The sequence below is a fragment of the Ovis aries genome, chromosome 2 (assembly GCF_016772045.2).
Source record: "Ovis aries strain OAR_USU_Benz2616 breed Rambouillet chromosome 2, ARS-UI_Ramb_v3.0, whole genome shotgun sequence".
Lineage (NCBI taxonomy): Eukaryota > Metazoa > Chordata > Mammalia > Artiodactyla > Bovidae > Ovis > Ovis aries.
In genome coordinates, this window is record NC_056055.1 from 181,179,298 (window position 1) to 181,198,028 (window position 18,731).

An 18,731-nucleotide genomic window follows, 5' to 3' on the forward strand; every position below is an offset into this window, starting at 1 on the left:
TTGGTGCTGAATTCTCTTAATTTCTCCTTGTCTGTAAAGCTTTTGATTTCTCCATCAATTTTGAATGAGATCGTTGATGGGTAGAGTAATTGTGGTTGTAGGATTTTCTCTTTCAGTAGTTTAAGTATATCCTGCCATTCCCTTCTGGCCTGTAGAGTTTCTGCTGAAAGATCTGATGTTAATCATATGGGTTTTCTCTTGTACATTACTTGTTGCTTTTCCCTTGCTGCTTTTAATATTCTTTCTTTGTGCTTAACCTTTGTCTTGATGTGTTCTCCTTGGGTTCATCCTGTAGGAGACTCTCTGAGCTTCTTGGACTTGATTGACTATTTCCTATGTTAGGGAAGTTTTCAACTGTAATTTCTTCTAAAATTTTCTCAGTGTCTTTCTTTTTCTCTTTTTCCTCTGGGACCTCTATAACTCAAATATTGGTGTGTTTAATATTGTCCCAAAGGTCTCTGAGGCTTTCCTCAATTCTCTTCATTCCTTTCCCTTTATTCTGCTCTTCAGCAGTTATTTCCACCACTCTATCCTCCAGCTTACTTATCCATTCCTCTGCCTGTTATTCTGCTATTGGTTGCTTCTAGTGTATTTTTAATTTCAGTAATAGTGTTATTCATCTCTGTTTGCTTATTCTTTATTTCTTGTATGTCCTTGGTCATTGTATTAACTGTGTTAAATGCTTCTTGCATTTTCTCCATTTTATTTTCAAGTCTTGGGAGCATCTTTACTATCATTATTTTGAATTCTCTTTCAGAGAGCTTACTTATTTCCTCTTTATTTATTTAGTCTTTTGAGTTTCTATCTTGCTCTTTCATTTGTGTTGTATTTCTCTGTCTTTTCATCATCATCTTTTTTTTTTTTTTTTTTTTTGTAACTTGGTCCATTTGAAGTCTCCTTTTTCCAGGCTTTAGGGTTGCATTACTTCTTCCTTTTGATTTTTGCCCCTGGAGGGAAATGTTAATTGGGTGGTTTGTGTTGATTTCTTGTTGGGGTGACTTGTGCCTGTGTTCTAGTGGGAGGAGATAATTACAGAAATACTGGGACATATACATACACACTTCCACATATACAGTTATAACCAAAGCGTTCTAAAGATAAAAAGTACAGGAGATTGACTTGATGAGCCAGGGAAACCAGAGGTGATATCAACCAACTGAAAGAAGAGTTAACTAATTCTCAGTCTGATAATCTGAGCACAAGCAGAAGGCCAATTGGGGAATATAGCATAGAGAGCTCAACAACTTAACTTGCAGAAAGCAGAGTGAGGGAAAAAAGGGAGAATAAAAAAAGAGAGGAAAAAGGAAATAGGAGAAGGGAGAGAAAAAAGAAAAAGAAGGGATGGAGAAGAGGACTAAAATATAAAAAGAGAAAGAGAGAAAGAAAAAATAGAAAAACAAAGATGAATAGACATGTGTGGAAAAGATATATGTATATTCAGGAATAGCTACAGCCAGTAAAGAACAGTAGGAAAAGCAGTTGAATATATCCAAAACAAAATCCAAAAACTCATCAAGTAAAAAGAAAAGAAAAAAAAAAGTGAGGGGATAAAAGAAAAAAAAAACCTAAAATGAATTTTTTTCTTGCCTTTTTTTTTTTTTTTTTTTGGACAAAAGCACAAAGAGGAAAACTCCGCAGCACTGCAGAAGGCCAATATGGAGGTGGAAATACATAGGGGGAATAAACATGTGATTTATAAGAAAAAAAGGAAACAAAATCTTGAAATTATTATCATTTTTTTTTAACAAGGAAAACTCCACAGCATCGCAAAAAGCTAATGTGATAGTGAAAATATGTTGGGGAATAAGCAGTGTGATTTATAAGAAGAACAAATCTTAAAATGTGTGTGTGTGTGTGTGTGTGTGTGTGTGTGTGTGTGTGTTTTATAACAAGATAAAAAAGAGGAAAACACAGCACCGCTAAATGCTAGTGTGAAGGTGGAGATATATTGGGGAAATAAATGGTGTGATTTATAAGAGAAAAAAAAGAAAAAAGTAAAAAATGAAAAAGGAAAAAAAAATTAAAAAGCGTTTTCAAGGTTGCAGTTCTTGGCTGTGGAGTCTGCCTCTGTGGATAGGGTTGGGTTAGTGTCCTGTGATGTTCTCCTGGTTGGTGCCTGTTTTCTGGTTGACGGAGCTGGATCTTGTCTTTCTCAAGGGCAGTGCCGTTTCCAGTAGTAGGTTTTGGAGTGTCTGTGGGTTAAGTATGCCTTTGGGCAGTCCTAGCTTTCGCAGTATTAGGCGCGTCTGTTTTCACAGCTGCTTCAAAGTATCTCTCTCAGCATATATGCAGTGCAGCCAGTCCACTGCTTGCCCCTGGGATCATTGCTGGTGATTCAGTTCCCCTGTCCCACCCTTCTCTGCTGGCAGAAACTTCCTAGGTAGGTGTTTGTGTGGATCCTTCTGCATCGCTGTGACTTGTATGGGACTCCTTCAGCCCCCTAAGCTCACCCTCTGTATCTCAGGGCTGTGTGCACTTGACTCTCAGTTCCCGAGCTCCACCTTCTGTGTCGTGAGGTTTATGTGCACTTGTTTCATCTCACTGCCTGCACTCTTTGTCGTGGGGGTGTTTGTTCTTCTTCCAGCTGTGCCGGGAGGGTTGTGTTCGCTGCCCAAGTTTGTATGCCTTCCCAGTATGGGCACCCTAATCCCGCCCTTTGCACAAGCTGTGTTTGTCTGCCTGGTACCTGGGCCTGCCCTCTGTGCTACTTGCTAGCTAGGTTTATCTGCCCCGTCACACTGGCTACCTGGGACTGTCCTCTGTGCTGCAAGGGTTGTGTGCGCTGGCTGGGTTTGTATGCTGCGCCACTCTCGGTTCCCAAGCCTGCTGTCTGTTTAGGGCCACAGTCCATGAGCTGTCAATGAGCTGAGAAGTACAGCTTTCTCTGTTTACTGCCCTCCAAGTCCCTGATTTGGAGACGGCAATGGCACCCCACTCCAGTACTCTTGCCTGGAAAATCCCATCGACACAGGAGCCTGGTAGGCTGTAGTCCATGGGGTGGCGAAGAGTCAGACACGACTAAGCGACTTCACTTTCACTTTTCACTTTCATGCGTTGGAGAAGAAAATGGCAACCCACTCCAGTGTTCTTGCCTGGAGAATCCCAGGGACGGCAGAGCCTGGTGGGCTGCCGTCTGTGGGGTCACATAGAGTCAGACACGACTGAAGTGACTTAGCAGCAGCAGCAGAAGTCCCTGACTTTCCAAGACTTCCTAGCTCCTCTTTGGGCCTATCTGTGAGGGAATTTCCCTGTGCATGCTCCTACCCTCCTCTGGGGCAAAAGTTCCTGCCCAGAAGTTCTTCCTCTTTTCCCTTTTTGCCTCCCTTCTCTCTACTACCTCATTTCAGGGAACTTAGCCTGTCCCCTTGGAGGCCTGAGGTCTTCTGCTGTCACCTAGAGGTTACTTTGTAGGAGTTGCTCCATATCTTGATGAGTTTTTTATGTATTTGGGGGGAGGCTGGTGATCTCGTCTTACTCCTCTGCCATTTTCTCTGTGGTCCCTCCAGGAGTTTTCTCACTTACCAGCATTTGTCTCAAGAAAACCCTGCCACATGCACAAGGAGACATTAATAAAGTAGTTCACAGACAACTTGTTTTAAAGAGCAAAAATTTGGAAAAACTCAAATATCAAAAAATAAATTTTTCTGTATTCATGCATACAATAAAATACCATATAGCAGTGAAAATAATGTCTACAAGTATCAACATGAATTAATCTCAGAAATAAATTATTAAGTGAAAATAGCAAATCTATCAATATTATTCTCAATACACATGCTGCAAAGGTTAAAAGCATATAACACTTAAAATCTATTTGAAATGAAGTTTGTTCTAAAAGTTTTATTCAAAGCTATTCAAACTGTTTAGCTGTCGATCATTTAGATTAATGCTATCAAAGTCCTATGTCTATATTAAATGCCAAGATGACTTCCTATGTCAAGGTGATGCTACCCATGTAGTCCTATGTGGAGATGTTTTCTGAATGATTTTCCTACAGCATAGGAATAAAAGTACTGTCTTGCCTGTAACTATGGTTATGTGAATGTGTATTCATTCTTGAGATTAAAAACAAGAAACTCAATGTTAGCTGAGAACTAAAGAATTAAAAGTGACAGGGGCAGTTAGCACTTTGGTGTTGACCAGAGAGATGCTATTTAAATAAAAGGGAAATCAATGTTTTCTATTTATTTGCAGAGTAAAAGTGAGCAAATTACCGTGCGGCATCTGACATCAGGAAACTGGGAAGTGATAAAGATCCTGGCATATGATGAAACTACACAAAAAATGTGAGCATTTTTGATTCTCTAGTCAAGTTGAAAGTCAGTGTTGTTAAATGCAATCCTATCTGCCAGATTTATTTTTGCTTACCATGGTCCTAATCCAAGTAGCCTGGCCATATGAAAAACAATCTTTAAGACTCTCCCTCAGCTTCACCCAAAAAGATGCTTACACAGACACATGCACACACACACACACAGTCACACTCAGAGAGATTGTGAGAGAGCATAGAAAAAAAAGTATGACAACATTTTAAGAAAAGATGTTTCCCAAATGGATCAAAGCCCTGCTGTTGAATAATAGAAAAGCTCTTGCCTATTCTTTGGCAGTTGGAAAATTCAAGTGAAAACTCAGTGTTGCAAAAACTGATTGGTGCCTGATGTTTGTGTTGTTTTTTTTCATGGGCAGTTACTTTCTGAGCACCGAGTCATCTCCCAGAGGGAGGCAGCTGTACAGGTAAGCAGTGTGAGAGGACCTTCCTGCACAAGTTGATTACTCAGGGGCCATCCACACAGCATAATCATAGGATGGAAAGATCTGAAGTTGCATTTTTGGTATGACTAGGAGAGAGCCGACTCAGTATGATAAAACTTCATCTCTCGACCATTGTGAGCCTAAAGGTTTGCAACTGGAGTGGACACCATCTTATTCCTCCTTTATTTTTCTCTCACTTGTTTTTATCCTTTCAAAATATCTTTTTTTTTTTGAGACTTGCATCTCTGAATGACACATATCACTAGCATTTCCTTATTTCCCAAATAGCTTTTTGTTCTGCTATGCCTCATTTAAAGTTTTCAGTATATGAGGCCCTCCCTGATCAAACCAGTCAATCCTAAAGGAAATCAATCCTAAATATTCATTGATTCTGAAGCTGGAGCTCCAATACTTTGGCCACCTGATGTGAAAAACTGACTCATTAGAAAAGACCCTGATGCTGGGAAAGATTGAAGTCAGGAGAAGGGGATGACAGAGGATCAGATGGTTGGATGGCATCACCAGCTCGATGGACATGAGTTTGAACAAGCTCTGGGAGTGATGGTGGACAAGGAAGATTGGCATGCTGCAGTCCATGGGATCAAAAAGAGTTGGACAGGACTGAGCAGCTGAACTGAACTGAATTGGTGTCTCAGATGGTAAAGAATCCACCTGCAATGCAGGATACCCAGGTTCAATCCCTGGGTTAGGAAGATCCCCTAGAGAAGGGAATGGCTACCCATTCCGTCTTCTTGCCTGGAGCATCCCATGGACAGAGGAGCCTGGTGGGCCACAGTCCACGGGGTTGCAAAGAGTCAGAACTGACTGAAGGACTAAGCACACATGCAATACTGTATACATGTGATTTATTACACATATAATTTATTCCAAATTAAAGCATTGTGGACATTTAGTAGAGTAGATCAAGTGGCAGTTTTTCTCTCCCCACTCTCAGAATGTGTAAAATCCATAGATTGTTATTTAAGCCAGGCATGGCCCTTGCTTACTAAAATAGAGCTGTGGATGGGGACTATTTTTATCTCTCCAATTTTCCCAGATGGAAAGCTATATTCATAAAAGGGTTTAAGGTCATACCTATTTAGTATTAAAAATGCCTCCTCACTCAGAAAGCTTTCACCAGGGCTTCCCAAGAATGACTTTCATTTTTGTCTGGCAAGCAACTTATTAATTCTAGACATCATATATCCTTTCTAATTTCTGTTTCACAGATCCATTTTTAAAGTGTCAAAACTGCCATGGCATATTCTCAGTGGAAATTCATCATGTTTGAAGCAGTGTCACCAGTGATTCTTACCAAGTAGCCTAGACTTTCCTTTGAGAGCAAAAATGGATGTTTCAAGTACCCTTACTCACTCTAATTCATCCACACACTCTTATTTATGCATAAATCACTGTCATCTGAAGTGAGCCTCTCCTCGTTTTAATCACATATCACAGTATGTCATTTTTACATTCTTTGTTTTTTTCTCTTAGACTCTGGAACACATGTTCTCAATTCTAACGACTTCCAAAGGAAGAACAGCTATTTATTTAAAGAGACTGATTCTAATTTTAGCTTAGACATCTTGATTAAAGTGTTGGTCACTTTCTAGTTTTGGTTACCTAAAACTTATCTTTCTTAAAGCTTATATTGTGGTTAATATTGGCAGTCAAGAACAATCCTTTAGAGATCTAGAAATACTTGACTGATATTTTATTTCTCTCATTTTGTAAAACTCTTAAAGAAAAATGAGTGTCAGAAAATTACATTTGGCTAAGTTCAGCTAATGGAGCTGCTTCATTCTCTCCTTTTATTAGCCTAAAAATGTGATTTGAGTAACAATGAGTTCTTAGATTTGTGTGCTTGTCCTATGGACTTCTCAGACAGTAAAGAATCTACCTTCAATGCAGGAGATTTGGGATGGATTCCTGGGTCAAGAAGATCCCCTTTGAAGGAAATGGCAACCTCCTCCAGTATTCCTACCTGGAGAATTCCATGGACAGAGAAGCCTAGCAGGCTACAATCCATAGGGTCACAAAGAGTCAAACATGACTGAACGAGTAACACACTTGTGGGTTTCCGAGGTGGCACTAGTGGTACAGAACCTGCCTGCCAGTGTAGGACATGTAAGAGACAGACTTGATCCCTGCGTTGGGAAGATCCCCCGGAGGAGGGCATGGCAACCTACTGCAGTATTCTTGCCTGGAGAATCCCCATGGAAAGAGAGCCTGGAGGGCTATAGTCTACAGGGTCACAAAAAGCTGTACATGACTGAAGCAAATGAGAACACACACGTGTCTCTAGTGACTGAGGCAAAGCAATACAACAGTCAATATATCTATGACCTGCACTACTGTAGAAGACTGGGTTATAACAAAAATGTACAACCAACAAATTTTTCTTTAAATGGCTCATCAAGTGCCAGTTGACTTGACTATAAGATACTGTTAGTGTTTAACCCAAAAAACGTAATCATTGCCTTGTCCAGGTCCATAAAAATATTAATTGGTTGATTTAATCTATGGGATTAATAGAATCAGAATTGCTACCATATTCAGTGTCATAATTTTGTCTCAAAGTATGCTTTTCTTTATTTTTAGTAATTTCATAACCTAAATAATGAGAAAATACCAATATAAATTTTTAGGGAACTTGGATCGAAAAATTATATGACAGAGTAGAGAGAGAAAAGTTAAATTCTGTGTGTGACTGCCACACATCCGTAGTGTCTCTGGGGCAATAGTTCTGCAATATTGTGACTGAAATTAACCATATACTTGAAAACTGGCTAAAATGGTGAATGTTGTTTTACCACAGTTTAAAAGAAAAAAAAAAAGGCTATGATTTATCATAAGGCTAAAACTAGCTAATGTGTTTAAGTGCCTATTATATTGATCACTTTTGGGTGTAAAGGAAAATTTGAGTTTATAATGAACCCAAAATGTTTCAAGTGTGAAGTTGTGACTTTGTGAAGTATAGTATACTGTGTGTTTTATTCCAGAATAAAACAGAGTATTTTGTGCAGCCAAGTTTTTAAAAATGTATCATTAGCAGTGTTTCTGTCTAGCAGCACAGATAATTTATGATTATTCATAATTTATTAGTTCTTTCAACTAATATTATTGCTAGTGACTATGCTTGTCTGTGTGGGTAATTTCCTTTTAGACTTTACAAAGAAATATCTATAAAAATATAACTAAGAATAAGTTATATTGAATCCTGGGAAAGTCAGTTTCTTTAAAGCATGTATAACTATATACATGTTACATATGTATAGGTGTTCATAATTTTAATTTTTTTACTGAGAAGAAGAATGTGTATATCTTAACATTAGTAATGGAAATTGACTTTGCATTTTTATGATAAGTAATAATTTATGAGGAACTTCAGCATAAGTAATACTGTAACTTCTTTATGTTAATATTAAAATAATGATACCACACATTTAAGTACCTGGAATAGTAGTATTTCTCACTTTCTTTTTCTTTCCCCAGTGCTTCTACTGAAGGCTTATTGAATCGTCAATGCATTTCATGTAATTTTATGAAAGAACAATGCACATATTTTGATGCCAGTTTTAGTCCCATGAATCAACATTTCTTATTACTCTGTAAAGGTAATAGTTGATTTCTGTTAAAATTTATTTATCAATTTTATTTGATCAGTATCTATTACTATAAGTAGTAATATATGATTTTATATTCCTTGTTTACACAAGTTTTTGTTAAAAAGTAATAAATAAGGGTTTTTTGTGATATAAATTTTATCCATTACTTTATTTAAAAGACAGAAATTAGAAGTAAGTCAGTATATAAACAGGTACATGATCAATAAGTGCTATTTTATATGAATCTTTTTAAAAAGTGATAAACATTTACATTAGCAAAGTCATCCTAGAAAAATAAACTAACTTACCTAGACTTCAGGAAAAGCAATACTTTCCTTGTTGAAATAGTGGCTTTGTTGTTAAGAAATTTAGGACCTACAAAAATTTAATTCTTTGGGTCTAGTCTCCTTAAATTTTGAGAAAGTGTGTTCACTCCAGTAATTTCTTCTATATGATAATAGTATGCTAAGTCTTACCTAGTGGTAAGTATGTCTAGGTTATACTAGTAGGAATCATTGTACCTTTAACAGGATACTCTGATGAAATCAGAGATATCCTCTTATAACACAATGGATTGAATGTTACAGCTTTAGCTGGTATCTTGTGCAGTCCTGTTTTAAGATACCATGAGGAATAGGCCTATACTTGCTCTTTGTCTTTATTTTTTTCTCTTGACACCTTAAATAATCAAAACAGAAATGTACTTGTTTGATGACACCAGAGAAAAACCATTGGCCTCCAAATAGAGTTCATTAGAGAAGTGAAGTTTCAAGATAACATCTTATAGTTACACTTGAATTGTCCAGTGTATTTGAAATAACTATTCCACATATTTTTTAATTAATATAAGATTAGCTCCAAAATTTCATTTGCCTTGTGGATGAAATATTTCTAATATGCATGCATTCTTTCTTTCTTGGCTGAGTGGTAAATAGAATTTAATCTTGGATGAGAGGGTAAAGGGTCACAGGTTTGGGAATCAACTGACAGATCAGTGACTATTCTATTAAAGACTAGAGAAAAAGACAGTAGGGTGCATTAGGTTGGCTAAAACCATAGAAATATTGAAGTATATGGCATTTTAGAGAAGGGAGGATCTTAGCAATAATCTTGTAAATCGTTTCTCTCCCCATATGTTTTTACTTTTCTGAATAAAATATGCATAGAAAGGAATGAAATCTAATAATCTGATTTCTATTTCATTATGTTTTAACTATGAAATGCTTACATGTGGAAAAAAAGAATTCTGTCATCTAACCTTCCAATAGTTATTATTTAGATGTTTTTAAAATGTTTCTACATATATTTATAAAATCCAGGTCCAGGGGTTCCGGTGGTCAGCCTACACAGCACAGACAATCCAGCAAGTAAGTACATGAACACAACAATGCAGGGTAGTCATGATTGGCATCAGTCTTTGATATGATCTCATTCATTCTGAGTTTTGTACTCTATAGAACCTTCTTCAAAGGAGCCCTCAGACTGGGGAAATAGGCATAGGTACCAGCAATATGACCTTGTGTGTGTAAGAGAAATAGTAAAGCAAATGGGTCGGGCTGCCTTATAATCGGAGTTGGATCTTATCAATGTATTCCCAAAATAGGATATCTCCTGTATCTAAATTGACTGAGGAGTAATTGATGAAGTTCATTTAGGTACCTTTCAGTCTATTGGCCCATTAGGGCTCTGGTTTATTCTTTCTTGAACCTCATGTAGATTATTTCTCCAGATCAACACACTTATTTTAGAAAAAATATGAAAAATATATTGTTTCATATATTTTATATCTTACTTATTTTAGTTATCCATGATTAGTTTTACATATTCATTTATGCTTTTATATATTTATTAAGTTGTCCATTATCTATTGAGTGAAGACTCTATTAGGATATATGGCAGAAACTGGGTGTTCATTGCTAGTAAGATGTGGTCAATTTGTTTAAGAATTTTAACAGTAAAGAGTATAAGCACAAACATGATTGAGCTGATCTTAAAAATGAATAGCCAAATTACTTCCTGACTCTCTTTTTCCTTATTTTCATCTATCCTTTTCTTTCTTTCATTTAAAAATTTTATTTAATCAATACCCTCATGCTGTAATGATTTATCACAGATTATTATAATCTATTGTGAAAGTCTCTCAGTTGTGTCCAATTCTTTGCAACCCCATGGGCCATACAGTCCATGGAATTCTCCAGGCCAGAATACTGGAGTGGGTAGCCTTTCCCTTCTCCAGGGGATCTTCCCAACCCAGGGATCAAACCCAGGTCTCCCACATTGCAGGCGAATTCTTTACCAGCTATGCCACAAGGGAAGCCCAAGAATACTGGAATGGGTAGCCTACCCCTTCTCCACGGATCTTCCCAACCCAGGAATCAAACCTGGGTCTCCTGTGTTGCAGGTGGCTTCTTTACCACCTGAGCTATTGATTATAGGGAAGCCCATAATCTATTGTAATTGAGGCTTCTATTTATTAACACATTTACTCCTCAGAACACCCCTGATATTGTTAATTGTATCACCCACTTTTATAGATGAGGAAATTGAGTCCCAAAAAGGTTAAAAAACTTGGAGAGAGTCACTCTAATATAAGATAGCACAGGTGGGAATCAAATAAGACATTCTGACTCCAGAATAAGGTTTATGATCACCACTGTAAAGTTTATTATATTGTTTTTGTCTCTCTCATGACATCAGTTCAGCTTAGTTTAGTCATTCAGTCATGTCTGACTCTGCAACCCCATGAATCGCAGCACACCAGGCCTCCCCGTCCATCACCAGTTCCCAGAGTTCACTCAAACTCCTGTCCATCGAGTTAGTGATGCCATCCAGCCATCTCATTCTCTGTCATCCCCTTCTCCTCCTGCGCCCAATCCCTCCCAGCATCAGAGTCTTTTCCAGTGAGTCAACTCTTTGCATGAGGTGGCCAAGTATTGGAATTTCAGCGTTAGCATCAGTACTTAAGTAGGAGTTTTACTTAAATGCTTTGACTTAAAGGAGAGATAGTATAAAAAATGTAATGCTGAAGAACAAATACAATTTTTAGAGGACAGAGGAAGACCATTTACACTTTTCAAATACCACCAAATGGAGACGTTCAGCCTCATAGAAGAAGACAAAACTTCAAAATAGTGAATGGAGTTTTGTGTGATTTTGGAAATCATTTAGCACATCTTCTGGTTTCTACTTATCAGTGTAAATCCTAAAAAGATTATGGTAAGCATATTAAATCTGTTGAATATTAACACTGAGAGCAACAATAATGATAAGGGTAGTATATTTGATAAAATGGAAAGAAGATTGAATTTCACAGATATAAAAATTAGCGTATAGAGTGAGTCTGTTACATATCTTTTGTGGGTGTAATCTCATAGAATTTATTTCCTTTAAAAAAAATTAGCAAATGAATTTTCTGTGAGGATGAGCTATATTTGCAACATAGGAATTACTTGATAAACAACTATTTGTGTTACATTACATATTCTGCCAAAATGATAACTTTTTAAAAATTTCCAACCTGAATTTAATTAATTGTGTTCTATTGTTAAAAATGGATGTTGTTGTCTAATAACGTTTGTTACAAATTGCGACACACTTTTGTCTAAGGCAAATCTTTCATATTTTCTCATTTATAAGTAAATTCTGTTAGTCTCAAGATAAAGAAAATAAATGGACTGTAAACAGTGATCAGGTGCTTGATTTTATTTTTGAAAGACAACTATTTATTTATATAAAATTTAAATTTGATTGTAATTAAGTCTTTGGGTTAATGGATCTTCAGGTTAATCTTTATTAAACTAAGTGAAAAGTGTTAGTCACTTAGTTAAGTCTGACTCTTTGCAACCCCATGGACTGTAACTCACCAGGCTCCTCTGTTCATTCTCCAGGCAAGAATACTGAAGCAGGTAGCCATTCCCTTCTCCAAGGGATCTTCCCAACCCAGGGATGGAACCTAGGTCTCCTGTATTGCAGGCAGATTCTTTACCATCTGAGTCACCAGGGAAGCCCTTGCTAAAGGAATGAATTAGTCATAACTCATTTGGGGACCAAGTGAACTAGAATAAACCATGAAAAGTATATTGAAAAAATGAAAATATAAAACAAATGTGAAAAACCTTTAAACTCATCAGTTATCCAAAAATGCAAAGCAAAACACTACCAAATATTTTCTCCTAATGAATTAATAATATCAAAAAATTTACATTGTTAATGAGGCTCTTATAACTTGCTGGTAGAAATATAAATTACAGTAAATCTTTTGGAAAAAAATAGCCATAAGCATTAAATCTTTTGTATATATTTACCCTATATTTTGTTTTTTATTGGTTTATACTGAGGAGATAATTCTAAATCGAGAAAATTATAGATATACTACTAACAATAGTGAAAAAACAACACAAATAATGAAAGGTGGGATTTGTAAATAAACTTTAATGGAGTATTAATTTGTGCTCTGAATATCTTTCATTAGTCTTTTCAGAGCCACTCTTAACTGTTTTTTCTCTCCCATGGTCTCTACCCAGAAGGATTTTGTTTTGATGACTTAAGTTCTGCAACTATTTACTGCCAATTGGATTCAGTTAACACAAATCCTATCGGTGACTGAAGAGAGGCAGAAAAGTGCCTTTGGAGTCTGTATTTCTCCAGCATTATCCCTGTGGAGTCACCCAGGCTGCTGTGCTCTTGGGTGAAAGTCACTGTGGGTCTTTCATGCAACCATCTCCCAGTAACTGCTCTCTCTCTATGACCTACACACCAAACCACTGTCATGAGCCCTGGGTTGTGATACTATCCCTTATGATCCCTGTGCCGTTTTCCTATATTTGTAAATGGTCCTTTATTAAAATTTCATCAAATTGTTCTAATAAAGTTGCCACTAGTTCCCCACTAGGATTAAAAAGACAATCTCTTTTAACAAGTGGTGCTTGGTCAACTAATTAAAAATTAATAAAAATAAAATTGCAAATAGAATATAAAAATAAAAGTCAATTATTCAAAACTGTTATATTTCTAAATGATTGTGCAACTCAAATATTTATGGCTCTTTTAAAAAGTACTTAAAAATATATATAAAAATTCTGGAAGACAACATTTGCAAACAGTAAAAAGTCTTGCATTTATGTAACAGCCTTTCAGGTGATTTTTTTGTTCTCTTTTCTTGAGTACTTTCCTAATTTTCTACAACGAACATATATTACCTTTAAAATGAAAAAGAAACCCTTCATTAAAATGTTCAGGGACTTGGAAAATGTATAAATATGCAACATTTTACTTAGTATTTCAAAAGTCCTGTGTCTTATATTTCTATGATTCTTTTCTGCTTTTATATTTTCATTTTTCCCCTTAATTATTCATTTATGCTTTATTTCTTTTACTTTAATTTACTTTTAGTCTCTTTCCTTTCTTCTTTTTTCTGCATTGTATATCTTTCTTCTCATTCCTCCTTATGCTTCCCTTCTACTTTCTTATCTCTCCCTCTTTTCCTTCTTTCCTATTTTCTGTTCTCACTTTATCCTCTTTTATTCCTCAGTCCCACAGTTATATCCTGTCTTAATACTGTCTTCTCTTTATAAAGTTTCACAAAACTTTGTATGAAATATGTTTTCTGAATATATCATGAAAAAAATTGTTTGCTTTTGAAAATGACTTTATTATCTTTCGTATTTTTTTCCTTAAATAGAATTTTATTTCTCTATGACCATGGTTTGATTTTTTTCCCATAAGCAGATAAATATCCTTTGATTTAGAAGTAAAATTTTCAGCTACCTCTTATCTCATGTAATTTAATTTTTCCTATTCATTTTTGGTAATAAAAAGAACCATGATAAATTATTCATATATTACACTCATATCAATACCTCTAACTCATTTAGTCAACTAGTCATTTTAATACAATAAACTATTTTTCACTTTAAAAATCTTTATCCAATAATATGACCTCTAGTTAAAGGTATAAAGGACAAATTTATAAATTTTTCTAAAAATTACTGCTTATGTAGTTAACAAATATCAGATAATTTCCTTTGAATCCAAAATGAACACTTTTTGCTATGATTAGGTTTATTAAGTGCATTTTTATGACAGGTCTTAAACATTATAAGTACTGAATCCTTAACGAAAGTATATAAAGTTGAAATGTTCACATTTTAAATTTTATAATTGAGTGTTTGGAATAGATTCCTTGAAAATATACTGTTATTTAATAATCAGAAATTTCTCATATTAAGTTGATAGAAGAAATCTCTGCAATCAGCTAATTTCCCAAATTTGTATTATAGAAAATAATACTTATTTACAGGAGATGTGGTTTGATGTGTCTGAAATTCACACAGAATTCTCAGTCCAAAGCAAGAATCAGAAAATGTAATGCTTGTAATAGAATATAATAATTTCTCTGGTAGAAGTGGGTACCTTTCCAAAAAAAGGGGGGGGGGTAATCAGTGGAAAGCATTTCTGGAAGAAAGACTGTGAATGCACAATCATGCCACATGAAACACTTACACTTGCAAGATAAAAGTTGTTCAGTGTGGCTGGAACAAAACATTTAAGATAAAAACAAAAGATATAGGCTACAGGGCCGGCTGGAGCCAGATCATGAAAGCCTTATGTTTCATTCTAAGGAAATTGTATTTTTAACAATAAAGTATCAATGATAAGCCATTGGCAATCAAAAATAAATATTCTTACCTGGCCACAGAGTACATGGAAGTAAACACGGCCTCTTAGCCGAACGAAAGAAAGGAAAATAAACTAAAATAATTTTTTTTTAAAGCTGTGTAAAATACACGAAATAACGTTTTTCAAACGTGGGACAGTATTCATGATAGGGTCCTGATTCCTGAATGAAAGGAAACAAGTGAGATCAATGTGGCGGTTGCCCTGGTTTTCTGGCCAAATTATTTTCTGAAATCTAGTGTAATGAGGAAGAATGAAATAAGTGTGTGAGAGTACCTCAGAAACACAGTGGAGACAGAAATTGAACTCTGAAGGGTTGAAGCTTTTGGAATGTTGGGAGGGTAGATAACACTGGAAGAGAATCCCTGGAGACAGAGAAAGAACACCAGGAATCTGTAGAGAGCTGTAGGGGATCATCTGTTGCTGAAAATGCCTAGCTGAGTATGCATAGGAAGATACTCTGAGCTTGGGGAAAGCCAGAACTCACACAGTGCTGAGGTATATTAAAGTTCCAACTAATCAGAACACTGGAATGTTTAGAAGAAATCCCAGAAGAGTCATGCCTTTTATAGTATATCTTAATAAGTCATAGAACAAGAGTCATTCAAACTCACACTAAATAAAATATGTTTAAAAGCTTTTAAATAATTAAGCTGACCTCCACGTAGCTTAAACATCTGCTATAACAAAGACTAACAATTTATTAAAGAACAGAACAATGTTTAGAACTCAACAATATAAATATCACAATGGTTAGAATGCAATAAAACATTACTGGTTATGTAAAGAAGCTAAATAAATAGAACTAGCTAGAAAAAGAAAGCCAAAGAACTGAGACAGATTCAGATATGATGAAAATTATGGAATCCCCTGATGAGGACAATAAATGGGCAATTATAAAAATATTAAATGATATTAAGAAAAAATGAATGTAGTGAGAAAAATAGAATATATTTTAAGTATATGAAATTAAAACTTTACAGAAAAATATTGCAAGCAAATTAAATACTGCAGAAGAAAATATTAGTGAATTTGAAACATTATCTATAGAAACTTCAAGACAGAGAAAAATGATGTAAGAAATGAACAGAGCCTAAATAACTTAAGCTAATATCCATATCTATAATATTTTAAACTCAGAATGGAAAATGTGTTGATGAAATAACATCCAAATCCAAATCTGATGAAAAATATGAAATTTGTCAACAAACCTCAAGCAGGATACAAAATTAAAAAGACATCCACAGTTTACATACATAGTAAGAAAGCCAAGAATGACTGCAGACATCTTATCAGAAAAAAGGAATGCAGAAAAATCTTTTGAATACCAATGGAAAGCAAAACAAAACAAAACCAACCTAGAATAACAAACTTTGAAAATTTCCTTCAAAAGTAAAGCCAAAATAAAGAATCAAGAATAGAAACCAAGAATCTTTTGTCATCAAGCTTGCATCTTTAAATAACACAAAGATCAAAGAAGAATTTACTTATTAGAAAGATAATTGGAAAATATTTGAACCAAATGAAAATGAAAACACAACTAATCTAAATTTAGGGATACTTAAAGTGCCCTGGATAAGGAAGTGGCCACCCACTCCAGTTTTCTTGCCTGGAAAATACCGTGGACAGAGGAGCCTAGCAGGCAAGAGTCCATACAAGTCACAGAGTTGGACACAACTAAAGAACAACAAAAACATCATGATTACAAACAGGTTTATGTCTCTAATTCTTATTTTATAAAAAAGGGAAATCTTTAAAATCAATCATCTAAGAGTCTGCCTTAAAAAACTAGGAAAAGAAGAGCAAAAGAATAGAAAGTAAGTTGAAGGAAGGAAATTATAAAGTCAGAGTGGAAATAAATGATATAGAAAATGGATTGACAGTAGACAAAAACATATAAAAACCAAAAGATTTCTTAGAAAGAATAAGTAAAATTGAGAAAATCTTAGATAAAGATTTTGACATCTAAAATAAAATTTCAATTGCTAACACAAAATCAAAATTTTAAGTTTATAAAAGGGTAATATATTATGACTATGGTGGTTTACCCGAGAAATCCATGATTGTTATAACATTTAATTTAATAAACTATATGCAACTTAGCATTGACCAAGTTATTCTAGATATCAACAACTCAGAATATTGGATAACTAAAATAGCAAAAATCTAATAATTTATGATGAAAACATCCATAATACATTTAATAATTAATAATAATAACTGTCAACAACTAAAAGAAGAAATAAATGATTTAACTTAACAATTGTTATCTACAAAAATACTGCAACTGATATCATATTAATACTTGATGTTGAAGACAATGCATTTCTCCCAAGACTGGGCAAAAGTAAAGAGTATTTGCTATCACTACCTCATTGTAACATTGTATTAGAAGACTTAATGAAATAAGGCAAGAAAAAGAAATATAGGTGAAAAACTTACCTTTATTTTCAGAAGATATACTTGTAAACAAAACAGAAATCAAATAAAAATATGGAATCCACGTATACTCATAATAATTTTAGAAATAATGGGATTTATCATGATTATTATGAGTATAGGTTAATATACAAATGTCACTTATTTTATATACTATAAGGCAATGCAGAATGTAAAAATAGATCAAAATAACCATTTAAAATAATGTCAAGAACTATATACTATCCTATAATACATGTAATAAATGTGTGTCAGCCTCCTGAAATGAAAGTAAACATTTCCAAACGAAATTAAAAATTCAAATATGTATATATACACATATAGTTATTTATGGATTAAAGAGTTCACCATTTTTATATATAAAATATCCCCAATAAGTCAATATATTTAACATATCAATCAAAATTCCAGCAAATTACTGATGCTTCTTTCACTCCATGTTTTGTAAATTTTTTGTCTCTTTTTCTGTTTTGGGTGTTTTATATTTTACGTTGTCTATCACTATATTGTCAAATATAGTTAATTAATCTTTTCTTCAGCAGTATCTAATATCCTATTAATCCCATCCAGTATTTTTAAGTTTTAGATTTTATAATTTTTATGTGCCTCAAATTTTTCACCTTTTTAGTTTTAGAATTTTAACTTCTTTCTTTTTAAACTGTTTTTTTTCATACTTCTCCCTAATATCCTCAGTTTGTTTTTTAACTTAACTGAACACATAGAATTTAATTAAAATATGCTTTAATGTCATTGTCTATCCATTATACGCATCTGTGGCATTTCTGGGTTCTTTCTATTGAATGAAATTTGTACACATCGAGTGTGTTGTTTTCCTAATTTTTGCATGCTTAGTAACTTTGTATTCAAATTCAGTCACAGTGAATTTAAGTTACTTAATGCTAGATAGTTCTGTATTATTTACAATATATTTTTAAGCAGAACAATGGAATGATCAGATTTACATTTTGAAAATGTAAACACATTCCAAGTATAGGGCCACTGGAGACAATTTCACTAAAATAAGGAGGCCCAGTTAGAAACTATTACAGTAATCCAAGAGAAATTATGAGAGGTTAATGGGTGCCTAGGGCTTCCCTGATGGCTCAGATGGTAAGAAATCTGCCTCCAATGCAGGAGACGTGGGTTCAGTCCCTGGTTTGGGATGATCCCCTTAAGATGGGAATAGCAACCCACTCCAGTATTCTTGCTTACAGAATTCCATGGATAGAGGAGTCTGGTGGGCTATAGTTCATGGGT

At 34.7% G+C, this 18,731-nt stretch overlaps 1 protein-coding gene across 3 annotated transcripts in view; it reads left to right on the forward strand.

The window, feature by feature from the left end:
* The window catches only part of DPP10 (dipeptidyl peptidase like 10), a 770,042-nt gene that overhangs the window by 706,526 nt on the left and 44,785 nt on the right, over positions 1 to 18,731 (forward strand). For all 3 annotated transcript variants that reach the window (XM_042243952.2, XM_042243953.2, XM_060411166.1), the window contains 4 exons: positions 4,195 to 4,286; positions 4,687 to 4,734; positions 8,248 to 8,369; positions 9,680 to 9,727. In XM_042243952.2, the coding sequence (XP_042099886.1) occupies positions 4,195 to 4,286; positions 4,687 to 4,734; positions 8,248 to 8,369; positions 9,680 to 9,727 (310 nt within the window). The remainder of the gene's footprint in view (positions 1 to 4,194; positions 4,287 to 4,686; positions 4,735 to 8,247; positions 8,370 to 9,679; positions 9,728 to 18,731) is intronic.